The sequence below is a fragment of the Eucalyptus grandis genome, chromosome 7 (assembly GCF_016545825.1).
Source record: "Eucalyptus grandis isolate ANBG69807.140 chromosome 7, ASM1654582v1, whole genome shotgun sequence".
NCBI classification, from domain to species: Eukaryota; Viridiplantae; Streptophyta; class Magnoliopsida; order Myrtales; family Myrtaceae; genus Eucalyptus; species Eucalyptus grandis.
Genome location: NC_052618.1, coordinates 35,925,246 through 35,947,784, shown reverse-complemented (window position 1 = coordinate 35,947,784; position 22,539 = coordinate 35,925,246). Strand labels below are relative to the sequence as shown.

The 22,539-nt window shown below is 38.6% G+C and overlaps 1 protein-coding gene across 1 annotated transcript; it reads left to right on the top strand.

Moving 5' to 3' along the window:
- The first annotated feature begins 4,835 nt into the window (after positions 1 to 4,835).
- On the top strand, positions 4,836 to 18,340 carry LOC104453378 (zinc finger CCCH domain-containing protein 19). The gene is made up of 10 exons (XM_010067912.3): positions 4,836 to 6,907; positions 7,056 to 7,135; positions 8,754 to 8,941; positions 11,013 to 11,928; positions 12,020 to 12,147; positions 12,556 to 12,615; positions 12,713 to 12,763; positions 14,128 to 14,198; positions 15,798 to 15,952; positions 16,040 to 18,340. Exons 1-10 carry the CDS (start codon positions 5,079 to 5,081, stop codon positions 18,208 to 18,210), a joined length of 5,649 nt encoding a protein of 1,882 aa, XP_010066214.2. The 5' UTR covers positions 4,836 to 5,078; the 3' UTR covers positions 18,211 to 18,340.
- Positions 18,341 to 22,539: the final 4,199 nt, after the last annotated feature.

Below are 22,539 nucleotides of genomic sequence, written 5' to 3'. Positions count from 1 at the left end.
GTTTAGAACTTAGTTATCTCCCTTACTGGGTGTCTGCTCATTCCACTATTTTTTAGATATTTAGTATGGACGTTCCACATGTTGCATGTTATGGGGCCTTATTTATTTTGAAGGTATTCTTAAGGACAAGAACCTCCCTGAGTCCATCATGACATTTGTGCGATATGAAGCTATGATTTGGATAGATATAGGGCATCTAGAGTGGATTCCTACCTGATTTGTGTTGTGGTTCCTTAATCTCGATGGTGATCTCTTTGGACCCCTTCGGTTTGGAGATGACCGCAACGACGATGAGTAGATAGGAAAGTTGTTGTGGATTATGGAGTTTTTTTTTTTTTTTTTTTTTGGCGGAATGAAGTTGTCGGATAAAGCAGAATAGGCACTTTTTGGCCCCTCCCAAGTGTTTATTAATAGTTTTTTGGTGTAAGAAGGAACTGTATGAATACCGAGAAGAATGTAATGAACCACATATATGAATATGAAATGAAAGTGATATATCATGCTACTCGCGTTTTTAACTTGGCTTTTGTCTGCATAATCAAAAGGAAAGGAATGAAAGAGCTTGTATTAGTGAGTGATGTTTTGAGCGTCACAACTCTATTGTGGTGTCAAAGCATAAGCTTATCCTTAAAGTGATAAGGTGCATTAGTGATAAGAATGTATAGGATAAATACACGAGTTAAAACACTAACCACATGTGTTTGCTATTGCTGTATTAAGAGAAACAAGTAATTTTGGTTACTTATGAGATACCGGTATCGTTAGTTACTTATTAGCTAGTTAGTGATGTTTGGTCACTGTAATGACTAGTGACTACTATTCAAAAGTTTCATAATGCAATATGAGGAGGTTAGATGGATCTATTTTGAGTGGATCTTTTCTAGGGATGGATCCTCGATTGGAGGGGATTCTTTAGGCACTTGCTAATGTAGGAGCCCTGATGAAGAGACAAACCCAATAGCAAACGAGTGGCAAACATCATATGCAAGTATTAATCGAACAATTCTTTAAATTGAAGCCACCAAAGTTTGTTAGGTTAGGGGATCCCATGGAGGCGAAAATATGAATTGATGAAATGGAGAAGATACTTACTTTGTTGAATTACATGCACATTGAGAAGGTATCCTTAGTGGAGTATCAACTTCAAGGTTACATTGGGCATTGGTGGAAAGGTGTAGAGGTAACTTGAGCCTAGTTTTGTTTAGTCTTTCTTTAGCATTCAAAATCATTGGTTTGAAGATCCGACCGCTGCCTAATGTAAGGTTTGGGACAATTAAAGCAAAAAGTGTACCTTACGCCCTGCAATTCTCCCATTGGAGGGATGCGTGGGTTTCTTTTTCACCGTGGCAAGGGCAAAATCTAACTCCTACAAGATGTCTGTAAGTACATAGTATATATAAAGAACAACATAGAAAAATCCACAATAGTTTGTCATCTCTATCTTAACATAGAAAAATCAAGAATAGCTTGTAAGTACATTGTATACATAAAGAACATCGTAACAAATATATATGCTTTTCAAACGGTAAAAAACTTTCACTTCATTCATCCGACAAACAAAATCGACATACATGTACAAAACATATCAAACACATGAATAAGCCAACCAACATTTTTAGGTTTGCCAAATCTCAAAACATGTGAAATTTTAAAGCCAAAATTATCATAAATAGCAAAAAAACCAACATCATTAATCTAGAATTTTCTTTTTTCAGGTTAGCCAAATCTTGTTTCAGTTTTGCCTTGAGAGTCTTGTTTTTGACATCCATTGAACAACCTCATCCTCGTTATGGGTCGACATTGGTTCTTGCTTGACATTGCTTTGGCAAAAACTTTTGGACATACTTTTTGCCGATTGATTCATTTCCTCATCAACCCAAATAAAAAAACTACAAATTTCTCCTCTATTGTTGTGGTTGTATCTTGGGCAACCGTATAATCTTCTTCCTCAATTGTCCTTCATCCTTGCCGTTCATAGAGATTTGAGGCCACAATAGCAAATCACGGACCTAATGTTGTTGATTGGAGGGGCCGCGTCATCATTGTGAAGAATAGCCTAATCTCTTCATGAATTTGCTAATCTCTTTTTGCAATGACACCTCGCTATTAGTTGTGATGCAACCACTATTTATGCTTTCAAAATTACAATTGAAGTTTACTTTTGTGATTCTATCATCTGCAAATGAAAAAGTGAGGATAGTATAAGATTTAAGAGAATCTAAAAGGACACTTTGCAAGAGTCCATTAATTAAAGTTCATTGACAAGCTTGAATTTCGAGGAAACAAAAAATTGGGAAGCACAAATATGTAGAAATTTCTTGGAATCAGTCATTTATAGTAATTATGAGCTACTAAGCTATGGTAGTTCAGGTTGCTCACATAGCCTGAAATTTGATCAAGAGTATATAAGTAAGTTTTGACATGAGCTAGAGTGCTATGATAGAAACCTTGGCAAATGAGATGTCCCTCATATGAAGCACACAAGTCAAAAAGAAAATAGCATGACAAATGCATGGAAAGACTGTCCTAAAAGTGTTTTTTGTAGCACAAATTAGTCATCTCGTCTTAAGGCAATACAATAACGCTTTGGTATTGATGACACCAATAATAGGGATCAACTATTAATGCATCACCAAATGCTGTCGTGTCTCGAATTCTATAAACATAAAAAGACTGAAAATCAACCAAAGGGACACTTCCAATACTCAAGACAATCAATAAACATGGTGCATATATAAGTAGATGCTAAATAAATGAACACTTCCTCTAGGAAGAATAAGAAGGCATTCCAAATTAGCCACAACAATTACCATCGTGGCATTTGATGGACGTATGCCAAGTTTAAATTAATTTGAATAGGTATAATACTTTCCATATTAGCTGTTGATGTATGGTATTTAATCACTGAATATTTTTTTCCTCTTTACTCAGACCAAGATCGTATTGGAAGACTTGAGGATCAATTGCAAAAAAGGACAAGTGTTGGTATCTTTAAAGTGAGATGAATCCTAAATGGAATGAGAGGTGGATCAACTTTGAGGAAAAATGAAAATTTGGAGGGCTATTTACAGCTTTAAAAAATGAAGCCTGAGGGATATATTTCACAAACATATGGGATTTAATGAGAAATGCAATTTGGGCTCTGCACAAGGCCGTTCAGTGCTTGCCCAAGAGCTCTAAGCCCATTATCATGACAAAAGGCCTGCCCTGCGCACTTGCGCCAATAGCCCGCACTAGACCCAGACACTTCGATCTGCGGATTGGGGCCTGTCGAGGGCGCTAGGCTCTTGAAGGCCAGTGTCGTTCCTTCTAAAATTTTCTTTTATGGACCAAACTTTGACCGACTAGAAGATTTTCGTCAGAACTTAACAAAAAAAGCAATCTGATCTTGGGAAAAAGCGGTAGGTTCACGGAATTCTAAAAACGAGTCAATGGCATGGCAGTGGTGAAAAGTTATAATAATTCCTTCACTAAATATTTGATTGCCGCGACTGGCATTAGTAAACTTGTGATTTGCTTATGATGATAAAATTAATTGATTAGGTCAAATCACAATTTTTTCCGACACCTCATTAATGGTTATGGTTAAAACTTGCGAATCTGAAGAATCGGCAATTCAAATCCAGCTATATCATTTGATCAAAATTTTAGTAAAGCCTTCATTTATCGGGTAAATGCTAGTCAATTTTTTTCAAAAATTATAATAAAAAAGATTAGGTGCCCACAATGAGGAAAGCAAGTTATCTTCTCCACAGATTTCTCCTTTCATGATTGTGAAGTGAGTTATACCTGGGAATTTATAGAAAACCAGTTAGTGCGGATTTAAAGTTAGGTGTGGATTTAGAGTTAGGTGTGGATTCATTTCCCGTTGAGGATTAACAATTAGTGTTTATAGCAAATTTTCAATGAACTTTTCTGCTTAGCCGACAGTTGGAAGGGAGAAGAGAGTTGCGGGAAATGGTGGGAGGATATGAAGAATAATCAAGCCGCCTCTCTTTCAATTGCTGCAACAACTTTCATGAAATGTATGCAATGCCAGTATAAGTGCTACTAATAAAAAAGACTAGTAGTACTAAAGTGCATGCGCATTGCGCTTGAAGGCTAACTAATAAATTTCATCAAAAAAAAAAAAAAAATACTTTACAAGACCACTTTTTTGTTGGTACATGCATAGATAGAGGCATGAGCGTGACTATATCAGTTGATTCCCAATTTTTTTTTTTCGAATTTTAAATTAAATCTCATTTTATAAAAAAATTGTCAACTCTCACTCTAATCCAAAATTTGCCTTGAATAACTCTCCATCTAGAGATTGCTGCTGATTTCTTCATAATTATTACTATTAAGAGGCCTTTATTACTCTAGTGAGGTGAGGATGTTGATGAAAATGTATATTCTAATTTAAGATATATTAATGATGTCGATAATTTTGAAGAAATCAATGAATAAATTTTGGACGGATAATTTAAAAGGGCAGTTTTGGGAACAGAATTGAAATTGAACCTAAAATAAAAGCTAAGAATTTTTTTAAGGGGAATTAAGCCCCTGGGGATAATAAATAAACTCATTTTAATTTTCCACGAAGGAAAGGAGACCCACCACGGCACGCGGGGGGCTCTAACGTGGGGGGAGAGCCTGAACCGGACGCGACGAGATGTGCCGATATTACCGAAACAAAAGTTAGCCGCTGAAATATCTCCGGTTATGACCAAAAGAAAAAAAGAAAAGAAAAATCTCCCGTGACGTCACCGCCTTGTCCAGAAGGGCCATTTTTCCTTTTATTTATTTAATAGCGATATTTTAGTTGTTCCTGGGTAATTGTCTCTTCGCGTCGTCACGCAGGCGAACAAGAACACTCTCTCTCTCTCTCTTTCCTCTCTCCTCTGCCTCACTAGAGAGAGCTATATAAGCAAAAACTTTTATCACTCGATTAAAAAGGGTTTATTTATCGGGGGCTCGTGTCCTCTTTATATGCGATTCAATCGTTACGTCGCCGATTCTGTCGAGGGAAGAGCGCCCCTAGGGTTTTTGATTTCGCGGAGCTCTGCAGGGTTCAATCCGCGCGCGGGAGGAGCTCCATGGAAGCCGAGGAAGAAGATGCCTCGCATGGCTTCGCCGAGGCTCAATGCGAGGGCGAGCCTGTTCCTTCGCCGGCCGGCGGGGCGAGTGCGGCGGAGCTGCATGAATCGCCGAGGAGTGGAGAGGAGATCAACGGGGACAGCGTTGGAGTTGGGGAAGCCGTAGAGGGGATGGCGCCTCGGCGGCAATCGGAAATGGAGCCCGAGTCTGCATTGCCGGTCGTGGCGGGAGATGATGGAGAGCCGGTTTCTGGGACGGGACGTGGGGATTGTCCTGCTTTGGGTCATAATCAGTCTCTCTCTGTGGCGGAGATGCCGATAGCTGCGGAATTGGACCCGTCGCTGCCAGGGTCGCCACCTCCGCAAATCGCAGATGACGGTGGAGATGCAGTCGGCGGAGAAGAGACGGGACCAAAGGTCGCGGATGCGGAGATTTCCCTGCTGGAGAAGGGTTCTGTGGAGTCTCCACCTTCTAGAAGCGCAAATGATGGTGGAGACGTAGTCGGCGGAGAAGAAACAGGAGCGGAGGTTACGAAGGCAGAATATTCCCAGCTGGAGAGAGGTGCCGAGGAGTTGGAGGGTTTGGGGGCTGCAGTGGCAGCCGATGATGTGGCGCAGGAAGGGGCTGTGGCTGAAAACGAGATTGACAAGATCTTGGCAGATGCAGGCGAGAGTGGAGCAGCTGCTGGGGAGGCAGGAATGTCTGATGTGGAGGAGGAGAAGGTGATGGCCAGCGATGATGTGGAGGTGGAGAATAAGGAGATGAGTGATGGACAAGGAATACCTGCTGCGGAGGGGGAGGAGATGTGCCGTGTGCGGGGTGATGATGTGTTGGAAGTTGCACAGCAGGTGGTCAGCGGTGTTATGGCTTTCAATAAAGTGGCAGAGTATGATGCTGGGGTTGTTGAAGTTGAGGACGGGAAGGTGGCAGGGGATAAGCAGGAGGGACTGGCCACGGAGGTTGAGGAGATGTGCTCTGTGCAGGGCGATGACGTGTTGGTAGTCGCACAGCAGGTTAAAGGAGCTGAGGACGAAAAAGAGATTGAAGGGGTTGACGCTGTTGTGGCTTTCGATAAAGTGGCAGAGCATGATGCTGGGGTTGTTGAAGTGGAGGATGGGAAGGTGGTAGAGGATAAGCAGGAGGGTGATGCTTTTGGGAATGAGAAACCAATGGAGGACACGGAAGAGGATGAGGAGATTGAGTCAGAGCAGGGTGCTGATGTGGCTAGGGTGCCAGAGGAAGATACAAGAAGAGATGGCATTGTGGAAGTAACGGATAAAGAGGTTGCTCATGGGGAAGAAACTCAGGCGCTGGAGGACATTGAGGAGGACATGGGCATGGCGTGTGCCGTGGAAATCATTGCACCGGTTTATGACATGGATAGCATTGCTGTTGTGGAAAAGGATATGGTGGTTGACGATGCAGTTGTTGGCATGGAAGGTGTGGGCTTAGTGGAGACTGAGGAGAGGGAAGCTTTGGAGGTTACTGATGTTGCAGAGAATATTGTCTTAGGTGGGCATGCAGTTGAAGACGTGGAGTTTTCTGATGTAGCAGAGCATGTCGAGGTAGAGGATCAAGAGATGGATGATGGGGTAGGGGATGCAGAAGCAGTCGATGAAATGGAGGTGCCTGAGGACATTGATGTTGCTGAGGAGACAGATCTGTTGGATGAGATGGAGAAGGTTGAGGAAGCAAATAGAATTGGTGGTCAAAAGAGGAAGCGAGGAAGGATTTCCAAGGGAGTTAAGGTTCCTACAAGGAAGAAGATGGAAGAGGATGTATGCTTCATCTGTTTTGATGGAGGTGAACTTGTGCTATGTGATCGCAGGTGTGCCCAGCTTCTGAAATTGTTTTCCTTTGATGGGTGTACTTGCACTTTTATCTTTGCTTGCTTTTGATATGACTAGGAATCGGTTTTGAAAGCAAAACCATTTGCATTGTTAAATGAGACTGATGTTTTTGTGTCTTATATTTAGGGGATGCCCTAAGGTATATCATCCATCGTGTGTGAATCGTGATGAGGCTTTTTTTCGAACCAAGGGGCGCTGGAATTGTGGTAAGCCTTTCTTTTCGTAACTTTAGTTTTGTTATAGCTATCCATTGAACCATCCTCAACTTGAAATGTTGATCCTGGCATTTCTGTTTTGTTAAATATGTAGCTTGAGACTTAGGTCCGATAGTTGGAATTGTTCTTGTTTATTCCGTTAAAATTGTAAGTTTCTCCAAGAAAGGGGAACTGCAGATTCTTGTACTTGCAAACAGGTTGACTGATAAAACTGATTAAATCAAATTTCTCTCTGTGAGTAACTGTTGCTAGATTTGCGTTTTGACTTGTGTGAGTTTGGCATGGAAGTTGGTGTTATGATCTGCTTGATCTTTTATTCGTTCTGAAAGCTTGTTGATAACTTCTTCCTTCTCATAGGCTTGCTTTTCACCAAAAGGGGCACTCTGATTAATTTTACTATGGGATGGACCTACTGATACTTGATAATTGAGGGTGCTTTTGGAATATTTTAGCTTCTAACTTTTCGTTTTTTTTCTTTTTCTTGTAGCTTTTAAAAGTTGACTTCAATTTAATGTTGAGCACCTGAAACTTCTGTAAGCATATTGTTACCGATATATATAGGGTCATTTAGAATTTTTAGGATTTGTTAGTCTTTAAAATACTTTTCTGTGGTTTCAAAATCGGAGGGAAAGCAAACAAAACTGAGCTGTCACTCTCATCTCTTGTTTGCAATGCCATAGTTAATAGGCCTTATGTGATGGTTGGCTTTGGGGACTTCAGTGATGACCACAAAGCGATATTAAACCTTATTCAACTTCATTAGTCCATTGTTCTATGTTTTCCTTCGAAATTTTGTTCCTTCATCAGTAAATTTCTCTTGTTTTTGTCTAGATTTTATGATGATTTTTTCTCATATCATGAGTCTAGATGGGAAGTCTGATGATTTCAGTTTTGAATGATTTCTTTTCATAATTATGTGAAATAATACAATAAACAAATTTGAACTATGTCTGTGACTAGTTGTGTGCATACATTACATAAGTAACTCACTATGCTCCTTTTGCACTTAAGAATTATGAGAATGACACTATTTAACTTGCTTCTATTGTTCAATATAGTTGTATGCGGTTTGTAATCAATCTGTATAAAATTCATTAATTCTTTTGATGTTATTTCACAAATTTTACTGTCTTACCATCTCACTATCTGGTTGGATGGGGACCTTACAGATTATAGTAAAGAAAGCGTTTTTTACTACCTTGTTATATTTACACTATGTATTTGGTGATTCTGGTATGCGTTTTAACAGTCAGTCAAGTGTTGCCAAATCCATTCTACTAACGGAAGCAAAGAACAACTCATCCATAATGCGAGAGATGCTTTGTCACTTCATTAAGTTTCTATGTTACATCGTCTATTGCACATGGTGTGCACTAAATTCTATTAGACAGTTTCTTCTTGCGGTCATGATTCCTGTAATTTGATAAGACATTGGAATTTTGGTAATTTTAAAGGCAGTTTGAATATGAAAATGTCTCTGTCTCATTGTGTATCCACTAATTCTTCGTGACCTCATGCTAATGCTTTTTGTTTGCTCCAGTTTCCTTACCTTTTCCATCAATGCTTCTTCTCAATTGTCATGTGATGTACTTTGTTTGTTATTGTACAGGTTGGCACCTCTGTAGCAACTGTGAGAAGAATGCATACTATATGTGTTATACTTGTACATTTTCCCTATGCAAAAGTTGCATCAGAGATGCTGTTATTCTCTGTGTGAGAGGAAACAAAGGATTCTGTGAAACATGCATGAGAACAGTCATGATGATTGAGAGTAATGAGCGGGGGAGCAAGGACTTGGTATGTGCTCTTCTAATTGTTATGTGTAACTCAAAGACGCTAATGCAGCTCTTTTAGACAGATACCTGCAAGTCCAGTGATTTGCCACTCTTATCTTATGTTGTTCCCCTTTTTATGTGTTTTAGATGAAGTACACTGCTGAATTATTCACATCACATTGAAGCTGTTGTGTTGATGGGGGTTGCTGGTGGGCAAGAGAGAGTCCTGTCCATGGATTCATTACTTTTAGAAATTTTATTAGTTTTCTATTTGTGTGAATTGTATAAAGCCGAGTATCAGCTGCTTGGTTTGTCATGTTTAATTTAGACGGTATAAAACTAGGTTTCAATGCTTGAAGGATTTAAACTCTCATAGTGTGTTTGACTCATTGATGTGAAAAAAAGGCAAAGTGGGACTACAAGTCGAATTTTGGTTTATTCCGGATCCATTATTCTATTTAATTCACATGAGTGGCAAGTGGAGTGCCATAACATTGACATTAAAAGTTCCTCAACACCCTTATGTATGAGTGAATGTAGATGTGTCATTTCTAACTGTAAACTTACTAACTAATGTTGAGAAAGAGGCTTATTCACTTTAATGTGGTTTTTTTTTTTATGTTTGAATTTTCATTATTATTATTATTATTTTTTTATTAGTTGCAGTTGTAGTTAGAAGTAATAAAATGGTAGCAACAAAAGAATTTTGAGCCGTTTCCCTGTCACATACAAATCTCTCTGGTTCTCAGCATTTATTGACTCAGAAGATGTACAGGTAGTAGAGTGCCAAGATGGAAGACCATCACGTCCCTCCTCTACCGCCCTCACTTCGCCTGTGCTGCAACTCCTAAACCAATATAACCACCCCCACCTCGATTCTATTCATTACTTCCTTCATCACTACAACCACCGCAAAATTTATCAAATTTGGGACAAATTGGGTCTACACTCAAACAATTCAAGTCACAATAAACCATAGTTTATACTTTGGGAAATTCCATTGACCAAGTCAATATAGTCTTTTGATAGCTATTCTCTTTTGTGAACCAAAGTTCATAATAGCCATTCATCTTTTGTTCTGTTCTTGGGCTATCATTCAATGACTATCTTTATAGCAAAAAAGCATACTTATACGTGTGGGTAAAAGAAAAAGGTTGTCGATATGTGAAGAGGAGTAAAATGTTTAATGATAAGAATTAGTTTAGGTAAAACTTAAAAATTATTGTCAGATTGGAGAGATTGAAATTTAATTTCTGAACAGTGAAATACGACAAATTGGCTTGACAATTAACATTACAATATTTTCCTTTTAGTTGTACCATATTATGATAGGTCATCTAAACAAAATGCATGGTCTTATGGAATTTTGTGGTAAAAGTTTGAGTTTGAAATGTGTGATTGGGTTTGCTTTCTAAATAGAAGAGATTCTATTCTAGTAACCAACAGGTCTTGAGAACTATCGTATAGTGTTTCAGGTGAACAGATGAACTCCACTTAAAGCTTTCAAAAATTTAATCACTATATTATCGTAGTTGTCATTTAACCAACCCCTAACGCTATGGAATAAATCTGCACTTTCATTTAGAGACTGGCAGGTCCTTTCTTGCATCACATTCTCAAAAATGAAGCACTTAATCATTTTCTTTGTATTTGACTGAACAGTGCAATCTCTTCGACTGTCTTCTGTTTTCCTCCATCTGTTTAATTGGCATTAGGACCATCTTCGTAACTATGAGGTCTGATGCCTCCTGAAATGTTATTATGTTAATAGTGAAGATAAATTCACTATGAGTCACCATGGGGTTCCCCACCCATTCACAAAACGAGCTCAAATCTGTAATGTCTCTTCAAAAGTTGTGCAAGGAAATATGTTGCCAGAATACATGCTTTTCTTTGGGGCTAAGCAGGCTTTTTGTCGATTGGCATATTTGATGTCTAATCACTGGGAATGCTCTTATTCTCAGTTGTGTGGTACATATATTTTCTTATTTGGAGCTGTTTTATGTGTTTCCTTTGTCAAATTTACTCTGTACCTCTCAATCCCTTGATGTCGTCTTATTAATGCTTATGCTTGGTATTAAATGTCTTTGCAGGGTCAAGTAGATTTCGATGATAAAAGCAGCTGGGAATACCTGTTTAAGGATTACTATACTGGCTTAAAAGAGAAGCTTTCGCTAACTTTGGAGGAGCTTGCACGTGCTAAGAACCCGTGGAAAGGTTCTGATGCAACTTCAGGGAAACAAGAATCTCCTGATGAACTTTATGATGCTAATGATGATGGTGGATCGGGTTCAGACAATTCTTCTGGAAATGCAGAAGTAACTGTCTCTAAAAGGAGGGCAAAGAAACAGTCAAAATCACGTAACAAGGAAAAGTATTCACTGACTAGATCAACTCAAGTTAGTAGGGAAGATCCTTCTGCAGATGATGGTGTTGAGTGGGCATCAAAGGAGCTTTTGGAGTTTGTGATGCACATGAGAAATGGTGATAGATCAATTCTTTCTCAGTTTGATGTACAGGCTCTCTTGTTAGAATATATAAAAAGCAACAAACTCAGAGATCCTCGGCGGAAAAGTCAAATAGTTTGTGATTCGAGGCTTCAAAATCTCTTTGGCAAGCCACGTGTGGGGCATTTCGAAATGCTGAGGCTTCTTGAATCTCACTTCCTTATGAAGGAAGATACGGATGATCTTCAAGGGAGTGTTGTCGATACTGATGCCAATCAAATTGATGTTAATGGGAACTCTGATGCTTCACCAAAGACAGTTAAAGAGAAGAGACGCAAAACGCGAAAAAAGAATGATGAGAGAGGACTTCAGTCGAACCTTGATGACTATGCGGCTATTGATACCCACAATGTCAATCTGATTTACTTGCGTCGTAATCTGGTGGAGGAGTTGATTGAAGATGATGGGACATTTCATGATAAAGTCGTTGGCTCTTTTGTCAGGATAAGAATTTCTGGTAGCAATCAAAAGCAAGATCTGTATAGATTAGTCCCGATAATAGGTATGTACCTTGCTTCCCATCAATTCTGTAGAAACAGTGAAGTTTTTCTAAATGAGTAACAAATCAAGTATATATACCATTGAACCTCCAGGTACTACTAAAGCTCCGGAGCCATACAAAGTTGGCAAAAAGATGACAGATTATCTTCTGGAAATATATAATCTGAACAAGTCCGAGGTTATATCAATTGATATAATCTCCAACCAAGATTTTACTGAGGTAATGCATCTAGGTATTCAATTTGTTTATTTTGTTTTCCTAATTAATATCTGCATGATATTGATTTTGGGTGAGCTTTCCTTTGAAGTCCTTTGCAGTTAGATATAGGTGAGATGATGCTTCCTGAGTTTGCTTACTAGCATGGTTCTAGCTGTTGATGATTTTCTTGTCAGTTGACACAATGACTCGATCGAGTGATTGATTAATCTGAAGGATTTTCTCGACCAATTTTTGAGCTATTTATGTCAATAGCTCTCTGTCAGAAGTTGCTACTAGGAGAACCAATGATTATATCCAGTCACTTCATGAGATTATATAAGTAAAATTTTGTAGATAAATTGCACTTCCTGCTTCCACAGTATAGGGTAATTTGTTTGTTAAATGATGCATCTACTCCTGCTGTTCTAGGATGAATGCAAGCGCCTGCGGCAGAGCATAAAATGTGGACTTATCAACCGTCTGACTGTGGTAATATTTCTTGTCTTTGTTTTTTATTTTAATTAATTTAATCTCTTTTATTCAATACTTTTTTGACCTGAAATTTTTTTTCTATGGTTTTCTGTAGGGTGATATTCAGGAAAAGGCCATAGCGCTTCAGGCAGTAAGAGTCAAAGATGTAATTTTCTTGCTCAGACCTACTCTTAACTGTTGAAATTTATTAAATTTGCTACTTCCATAGACAATTTCTACTTGGAGACTCTCAGGTCATGTTCAACTTGTCAAGCTGGGTAATGGTGCCTTTCTGAAAAGCTGTGTTTATGTTTTTTCGAAGACTTGGCAGGTTAAATCTTGGGGGGTTAATGTACTGTGGGAGGGGATTGGGGGGCATTTCTCTATGTCAGACCACTAGGATTCAAGTTAGCTCATGTTATATTGAAATTGCACCTGTCTCCCACCTAAATCAATTATAGAAATGCGGACTAAGGGTGCATGTTCAAGAAGTAAATGGAACTAAACTTGGGTCAAAACCAGTTGCATAAACAGTAATATTTGGTTGGGTTCCTGCCAACTGACCTAGTCATTCTGCCCTCGTTTGGATTCTAGCTAGAACCTAAGCTTTCTACTGAGATTTCTTCTTGAAATATGTCTAGTGATTTTGTCATTGATGGCATTAATGAAAAGATAAAGTACCAACTGCAACCCTTTGGCAACTGCTTCTGCTTTTAAATGGTTGCAGCATTTTTTGTATAGCATGTGGCAAATCTTTAAAGGTTGAAGCAGATGAAAGTTGCTAAAGCAGTCGAAAGTCATTCAAGCAACAACTAAAGGGTGATTGTACAGCCTTTTTATTTTTTATTTTTATTTTAGTACTTTTGGAAATAAAAAATGTTTAAAGTTGCTTTGAATTGGGAGACACTAATTTACCCTTACATCATACAGAAAGGTTAATTTTTTTAATTGCTGGATCATATTAGAATTTGCTTGCCAAAGGGTTATATATTAAACATAGTTCAGCGCATTGCAGCTTAACAAAGCGCCAGAGTTTCTGCATTTAAATTACATCAATAAGAGTTTAAGCCTCTAAGGCTTCTTTATGGTTTCAGGAATGAAAATTGCATAATGGATTAGAATCTTGCTCATGATTGCTTTCCAGGAAAGCCAGGCAAAAAAATGTGATTTGGCGCGTGATATAAGCTTTAGTGACATTGGCTTCAAGTTTGCAACTTTTTAAGCATTTTCAGAGGCAAATAGATCAATTTCTCAAAGATCTATTTTGAATCTAGGCTCAAAATGAAGATTACTTTGTTTTTGTTCGATTGCTTTGCTGTGCATGTGTATAATTTTAACAGTGTCTGCGCTTGCTCAGACTGTTATTTATTATAGCCCAGCATAATAAATTTGTTGCATGTCAAGAATAGCTCTCAGCTTTTGTAGATAGAACAATAACATATTTTCCCTTTTATCTTGTGATTAGAGCTCAGTCAACAGAAATAAATTGCTATCTATTTCATAGGAATGGTTTTCTTTCTCTTGATGCAGTGGCTGGAGGCAGAAGTTTTGCGACTCAGTCACCTTCGTGATCGAGCAAGTGAAAAAGGCCACCGAAAAGAATATCCTTCATATGCATTTTAGACTTTTCTGAAGTGCAACAATGTGTTCTAGTTAATTTTTACAGTCACTTTTCTTGGTTAAATTCTGCACACTGGAGTAATGCTATAGTGATGCTCTAGTGGGACTGTTCTGCATTTGTGTTTTCACACATTAATCTAACAGTTTTATCTGTCCTTTTGTTCATAAGTTGCATATGTGAAAAAGTGGGCTAATTTAGTTTTTATCGATCATCTCTATCTTCCATTTCATTTCCTACCCCCTCCCCCTCCCCTTTCTCCCTCTTTTTGTCTGCATGTCTTCTGTAGCTTTTACTTTGCTAAAATATTCCTTTGAAGCAAATGTGCAGTGGGCTGCATGTCGTCACGTCTCCATCATGATTATTGAACAAAGATCTATGTTTCTAGCTCAAAGCAAAAATTGTCAAATTATGACTCTTGCCTTTTCTGGAAGTAGACTCTGTCAACTCCTATTCCCAGTATAAATAGGAATATTAATTCATATGACAATATCATATTCGAGATCTTATAAGTAATGATTGTGAAGAATTAGAAGGTAAATATTGCCTCCTGCATTTTGTTAAAGAGTAACAAAGAGAGGAAGATGAAGGAGAAGAATGTCGAAGAATTCCTTTGATGGTTAGCGTGATTACAGGAAATTCCCATTATATCTATTTCAATGCATTTGACTTAATCTTTTGAGCTTTGATTTAGTTGCTTAGCATATTTAATTATCAGATCTTCATAACTCCTTATCTGAATTATGTTTCAAGGGCTTAGGATATATTAGCTTTGAGATGAATCATAGATGTGAGACTTGTTTGAATTTTTTGAAGCAGTGAATTGGGAATTGAATCGAAAAGCTAGTGCATCTAACTATTCTAAGCGATTTTATGATCCTCTCAAGCATTGATACTCCTTCAAATTTCTGATTTTTTGTGTAAGTGGAATCATTCAGTGATTTTTGGCTGGCAAAATTATATAAATGTATGAGTTTTCTGTCAACTCTAAACAAACATGAATAGGTTGTGTATTTGACTGGCTGGACAAATGTTAATCCAGTTCCGTGAGTTTGGTCTATGTTTTACACGTTTCCACTTAAAAACAAGCAAAAATGCTTTTTTGCTTTCCAGCTAATATCTTACTTGTCAACATTTGTTTTGTGAAAGTTTCAAGCGTCTTGGGTTAGAAAAAAGTTGAAGTGCATGTGTTGCAATATTTATATTAAGTGAAAAGTGAAAGGTAATTGTCAATCCGGACATGCCTGTAGTTACCTGCATTTCAGATTGCATCCATTCTCGCTGTTGTGTTGATCTTGGGTGGTGAAACATTTTGCAACAGTAGTGGTTTTGACATTGCATTTGGTCTTCAGACATTGGTTGTTTCACTGATCCATATGATGATGTTTTTAGCATAAGCTTAAGACTCTGAAGCTCCACTACAATAAATCTCACCATTGTCACGCGACCACATTGTTGTCTCCTGACCACCTCACTATTCAGGAAAGGGCCTGAAATCTAATCAACCATTCTAAACCTCTTCATAATATTCTATGACATCATTTGTACAGTGGATTTGAAGTTATCCTTGACTTTCTTTTACGCTTAGAGAATGTGTAGAAAAATTGCAGGTACTAAAAACACATGAGGAGCGCCAACGAAGGCTTGAGGAGGTCCCAGAAATACATTCAGATCCAAAAATGGATCCAAGCTACGAGTCTGAAGATGATGAAGGTGAAGCAGATCAGAGGAGACAAGGTACATTTTATTTTTTGGTAGGCACTATAAAAATGATTGTTGTATTTCTGCATAATATCTCTGTTCTTATCTTACTTGTCCATGCAGAGAGTTATGTAGGAGCAAGAGGTACTGGTTTGAGTGGGAGGGGGAGGGATCCAATATCTCCCCAGAAAGGAGGTTCTGCAACAACTGATTCCTGGATTGGAACAAGGGCTTATCCAAACACTAGCAGAGAATTGACCAGAAGTTTGTCTAATAAAGGCACTTTAATTAGAGGGGATGATGCTACTGAAGCTGGTGAGACAGTGAGCCAAAGCACATGGAATCAGTCCAGAGAGAAAGAAACACAGCAATTCAGCAGTTGGGAGAAGTCAAAATTTTCTCCAACCTCTGAAATTAGTGCAGGAATTTCTAATCCTGCCGAGTCACTTCAGAGGGTTGTCCATGAAAGTCCGGGGGCCTCGCAAGTAGTGAATACACCACAAGCTGCCCCTAAAGTCAATGAAACAGAGAAGATGTGGCATTACCAGGATCCATCTGGAAAAGTTCAGGGGCCATTTTCCATTGTACAACTGCGTAAATGGAATAACACTGGGTATTTTCCTGCCAATTTGAAAATTTGGAGAGCTACTGAGAAGCAGGACGAGTCCATTCTTTTAACTGATGCATTGAATGGGAAGTTTCTGAAAGACCCCCCAGAAGGTGGTTTTCCAAAGGCTCAGATGGTGCAAAGCCCACATACGTCATCCCTGTACTCCAACAAAGCGCAGGGTGCACTCTCACAGCAAGTAACGGAACTTCTAGTTGCGAAGCAGTCGAACTTGGACCGGAATCCTGGAACTCGGGGATCAGAAGGGGGTTTAAGTATCGGTAGAGGTACCCCATCTTCAGTTGAGATACCCAAGCTTTCTGCCTCCGAATGGGGTTCTGGTATGAACCTTCCATCCCCTACTCCAGGCCAACAAAATGCCACTCGTCCAGCAAAGGGTCTGGCAGATGAAAGCAGATGGTCGCCTGCTGCTTCTGTTCTTAGTTCTAATATCATGCCTGGAAGTGGAGTTACGCAACCTTCAACCAATGTTGTCCCGAGCAGTAGCCAAGTGATGCAGTCATCTGCTTCATCTTTTGTGAGATCAGGCAGTATGAATGGTCCAGATGGTTCTCATGATGTGGCTTCTGCACCTAGGCCAGAGATGGATGCACTTTTGAGCTCTGCAAGTGCCTCTCAAGTGCATCCTCAGTCAACAGCATCAGGTCATCTTCAACTACCAGCTGATTACACTAATTCTTCTGGGAGCACAGGTAATGATATGATAAGTAATGTTGCGACTATCCAAAACTTAGTCCAGGTTATGAGAAGCCATAACCTTCCAGTCAATCCTCATGGGTGGGGGTCTGCTCCAGTCTCAAAGACAGACATCGTTGGGTCATCACCCAGGTCCCATAGTGATGCTCAAGTTTGGGGAAATTCACTGTCTCAGAAGTCGGAGCCAACTGGTATGTCCACACAACCTTCAGTACAATCACAGTCTTCTTTACATGGACAGTGGGGTGAAGCTGCCTCTTCTGTCCAAAACTCTGCTTCCTTTCCCATGGGTAACCCTAGTGGTACTTTTGCAAATCCGTGGAGACCTTCTGGTTCAGGTGATCAATCGAATCTCCAGTCTGCCGGTCCACCCAATATGAATTGGGGTGCCAATACAAGCACTTACACTACTGTTCCTGTGGTGGGACCAGAGAACCAAAATGCTGGTTGGGTCCAAATGCCTGGAAATCCATCTGTTGGATGGGGAGGTCAGGTATCAGGAAATACTAACGTCAATTGGGTGGCTCCTGGAAATGTGAATCCTGGTTGGTCTGTTCCTGGTCAAATGCAAGCACCTGGAGTTCCGAACTCGGGGTGGGTCCCAACGGGCCAAGGATTTGTGCAAGGAAATTCTAATCCTGGACCAGCAGTGACATTGGGACGAGGGGCACCTCCTCAAAATGCAAATACAGGTTGGGTTGCACCAGGTAATCAGGGCTCGTGGGGGAATGAGCAGAATCAGCATGGGGATCGGTTCTCAGGTAAAAGGGACAGGGGTCCAGGCGGTCGAGACTCGGGTCACAGTGGAGGTAGGAATTGGAATAGGCAGTCTTCATTTGGTAGTGGAAGTGGAAGCGGGGGTGGAGGAGGTTCGAGCAGGCCTTTCTTTAGAGGGGAGCAAGGGGTGTGTAGGTGGTACCATGAGAGTGGTCACTGCAAGAAGGGAGCTTCTTGCAACTATAGACACTAACTCTAGCATGATAGAGTAGCTTATATACAGTAATTTTAATATGAAGATCTTTGTCATTGTATAATCTGGTGAATTTTGATTATTGTAAAATGAAGTTTAGCAGCCCTTTTATTCATCTGCTTTTTGGCTTTGTGTGTGATTCCTGCACGTAGGTCCCTCAGTTTACTGCAGTGGTAATGGAGGGACATGCTTGCTGTTATTTTTCGCGATCTGACTTGTCATGCATGTTGCTTTTGTTTGATTTACACTTGGTTTGCCAGGATTCTAACATTTGCATGAATGAGCTGGACATAAGCATGTTCTTGATCGTCTTTGAGAATGGAGCAATGCAGGAGTTACCACGACTTCTTCATTTATCCTTTAAGCAGCTTAAGCTTCAAAGTAGTTGGTTAGTTGAGCCAGCACCTATATTTCCTTTTCATACCCAACAAAGATATTTAGATTTGGTAATTGTTTCATACAGTATATCTTCAGCTAGATACCTGAATCACAGCTGATGATGGAGTACAGCCTGATATTATTCTTGTCCCTGAATGGAAAACAAGTGCTTGGCCACTGCTTTACTGAATATGTAACATTTTTGTTAAGGTACTTTTGCAGACATTTGACATGATTGACTTAAAGTTTAATTATGGATTTTCTCCTATATGGATATACAAAGTATTGTGGCACGTTGGTACATTTCTAGTCCACATCGCTAACAGGAGTATGGACAGATCATTCAGGTTGAACTGATACAAATCTTTTGACGTCTGCACACCCAGAACAACATTTACAATCCACAATATGGAGCATTATGGTGAATGCAGGTAGGTTCAACTCTTTTCTACGTCCTAGTTAATGTTTAAAGACCTCTGACCTTTCCAGTTTTTTTTCTTTTTGGGTTGAAACCATTCCAGGCTTACAAACTGCATTTTTCTTCAATAATTAGCTGATAATTACCATATAGTCTGATAATATGCAACTGTAGCAATTGTTGAGTTCAGATGTCGCTTTGTGAGAGAAGTTACTTGTGTTCTCCTGATCATGATTAATACATGGTAATGATGGTTGGAAGGTGAGGATTGTCAAAACTGATGCCTTTCTCATTCTGTCTGCCTCTGTTTCCCCATCTCTTGATTTTGTTTGTTTGTTTGCAACTTCAATCCTTGCTTGATAGCAAGGAACCTAGTATAAAGCCTTGCAACCGTTTATTGATGGACAAGAAGGTAGGCAGTGGTTAAGTTTTTGTAATATGCCATTTGTCATCCAAACAATTTAACAGCACTTTCAAATGGAACAAATTTATTAGGACGAGTTATTCAATTTGAATAATTTATGTTTGTATTCGAGTGATTTATATTTTTGGTACCGACATATAAAGACATTGAGATTTCATTATTTTTGTTATCTAAAGGAATGGAGATAGAAGCTCTTTGTTCCTTTTTTTTTAAAAGATTCGCTCTTTGTTCCTTTAAGAAGCCCGTTTTGGTCAATAATGTGGGCATGCTATAGCTGTGTAGTTATTCACCCTCTTCTATGAGTTCTATCTGACAAGTAAATCAGTCTCAGTTTATGTTACATAAGAACTACACCTGCGTAGAATGTTCCTGCTCGAGTTCATAAAACGGAAATGAGAAACTCGTTTGTCTTTCAGTGCATGCCTTGCTTATTAGGAGCCACTTACGAATTTGTTCTGCCTTGTTCTGCCCTCGGCCTAACCCATGAATGTTTCCTCCTGCTATGCAAGATTTGTTGTTCATCGTTAATTTGGCATCTTTTTGCTTATCGAATCACTTTCCCCAGCTCTACATCGTCCATCTTTATCCTCAATGCTGAGTTATCCTCAATGCATAGTTTCAAGACGGCAAATTATACTGGATATGATTATTTGAGAAGGTAAGGCCACTGTTCCGACATTGTGCAGTCTGTCATAGTGGTTTAGTTTTTTTTTGGTCGAAATGGTGGTTTAGATTACTCGGAAGTTCAGATGACATTTCCAAAAGCAGGTGCGGTTGCATCTGGTTCGCAATCAGCGTCACCAGAGTGGAAAACTAACTACATTAAACTAAGTCTAGATGATTGTCTCTACCGTTACCGGAGGCAACCGAGCTAAAGTAAACCAATCGAATATCTTACTAACTAGTGTCGCCTAGTTTGTTAGCCAGATCCTAATTTCTCTGATGGAGTCAAGTTCTACCAACTATTATCTTAGCGAATTACTACCGACGATTATACTAAAAGTTCTATCTACTGTTGCGAAATGCGGTCTTCCTATTTTGCATTATAATGTCCCTATTGCTTTGCTTACGCTGCTCTGATGTTTAATCGAAACACGTCCCGCCTTCCTGATCTTCTCCCCTTATGTTAAATCAGTTCATAACTTGAGATTGTTACGAGTATGAATCGCCTTGACCTTCGACACATGGCCTCTACGGAGAGTGTGAGCAGGTCGTTCATGCCACCTCTCATGTCGTCCGATCATCCTAGTGTGAATTTACGTTCGTTGAGAGTGCGATGGCATACGCTCTGGCAGACCGAAGATGCTTCATGGAAAATTTGTAGTGACAAGTTCGGAAGAGTGACTGATCATGCTATTTTGTTTGTCCTAAAATTGCAAATTTTCTCTGCAACTGGAGAAAGACCAACAATCCTAAAATTTCTAAGAATCGCATCAAATTTATAAATTTAATATGAGAATTTCTAACGCTATTTTTTTTTATTTTATTTTAATTTTGGGACATCTGGAGCTGATGTCAAGTTAAAAGGGTGTCCCACCAACAAGATTGATTAAATCTTAAAAATAAGGATTAATAGCACGAAAAACTTTAAATTAGTAATATTGTAAAAATTTACTTCAAATTAATTTATTGATTATTAAAATTGTAAATCGGTACATTTGTAATAAATTTTTTTCAAAGATTTTTTCATTAAAAACTTCAAATTGATATATTTGTGATAAATTTATCTTTTGTTAATTTTCATTAAATTTTACCTTACTGAGTTGAAAAGTATGTGACGGTTAATGGATATACCAATTTGAGATTATACCTTTTGTTTGTCATAGGTGTAACAGCAATTTGAGATTTTTTATGGTTAAAAATTATATTAAGATAAATTTGTTATGAGTGTACAGGTTTTAAATTTTTTGTGATAAAAATTTTGTCTGGAGTAAATTTGTCACATATATACTTATTTGAGATTTTTCGTAATATTAATTATTATTCCCCAAGATAAACTTCCATGCCCATTATTCATATATTGGTTCTTCCATTGATGTCATCTTAACAATGGAATAATTAATTGTTATGACAATCAGACCCAAAAAGCATATAATGATTTATTTCACTAAACATATTGAAATAGATTGTTTCACTTACTATCACATGCTTCGTGACATTGTCCTTCTCATCTCTACTTCTCGGTTGATAAGACTATTGATATTTTTACAAAAGTATCAAATTACAATTGAACATGAATCTTTAGGAGATTCTATAGATTTTTCTTGTTTTGTATATTTCTCAAAATTGTGCACCATCGTCATTTGATTGTGCATATCATCAATTGGTCTTGATTGATTGTAATTGATATTACGGGAAAATTGTCCAAAATGTTATAAACCTTTTAATTTTGCTAATTCAGTCATAAATTTATTCATTTCTTGCCAATTGGACTCCGATGGTGCTATATGGGATCACTAGCGTTGATAAGGACAATTTTTAATAATATCTTAATATTTTTGGAATTTTTATTATTTTTTCTTTTTTTTTTCTTTCCTTTTTTGCTTTCTTCTTTTCCTATTGTTGGTGGTTGGCCATTGGCCATAGGTGACAGCCGGCTAGCTAGCCTCACTCGTGATAGGTGAGGCTCGGTCAGGTGAGGGGAGCCCTCGCCCAAACTAGGCAAGACCGACCCTTGCCTAGACTAGGTGAGGCCAACCCTCACTCAACAATAGCCTCACTAGATCGGCGAGATTGAGCTTGCTCGACATTAGTGAGCTTGAGTCTCACTAGACATTGGTGAGATTGATCTCACCCGACGTTGGTAAACTTGTCAAAGGGTGGGTTAAGTCATAAATAGTCCAACCCAAATCGACCAATTTTATCCATTCATAACCTATTTATTGAAATGAAAATTTTTTGATCTACATTTGGCTTGACCCATTCTCAACCCATACTCGACCTAAGAAAGCTTATTTCTTATGATTTTTTTTAAATGGTATTGTTAAAACATTTTCATGCAATACAAATTTAGTGGAAAAATTATATATATATATATATATATATATATTTAAATAAGCCTTTGTTTGTTTCTTAAATATATTCTAAGAAGTATTTTTTCAGAAAAATT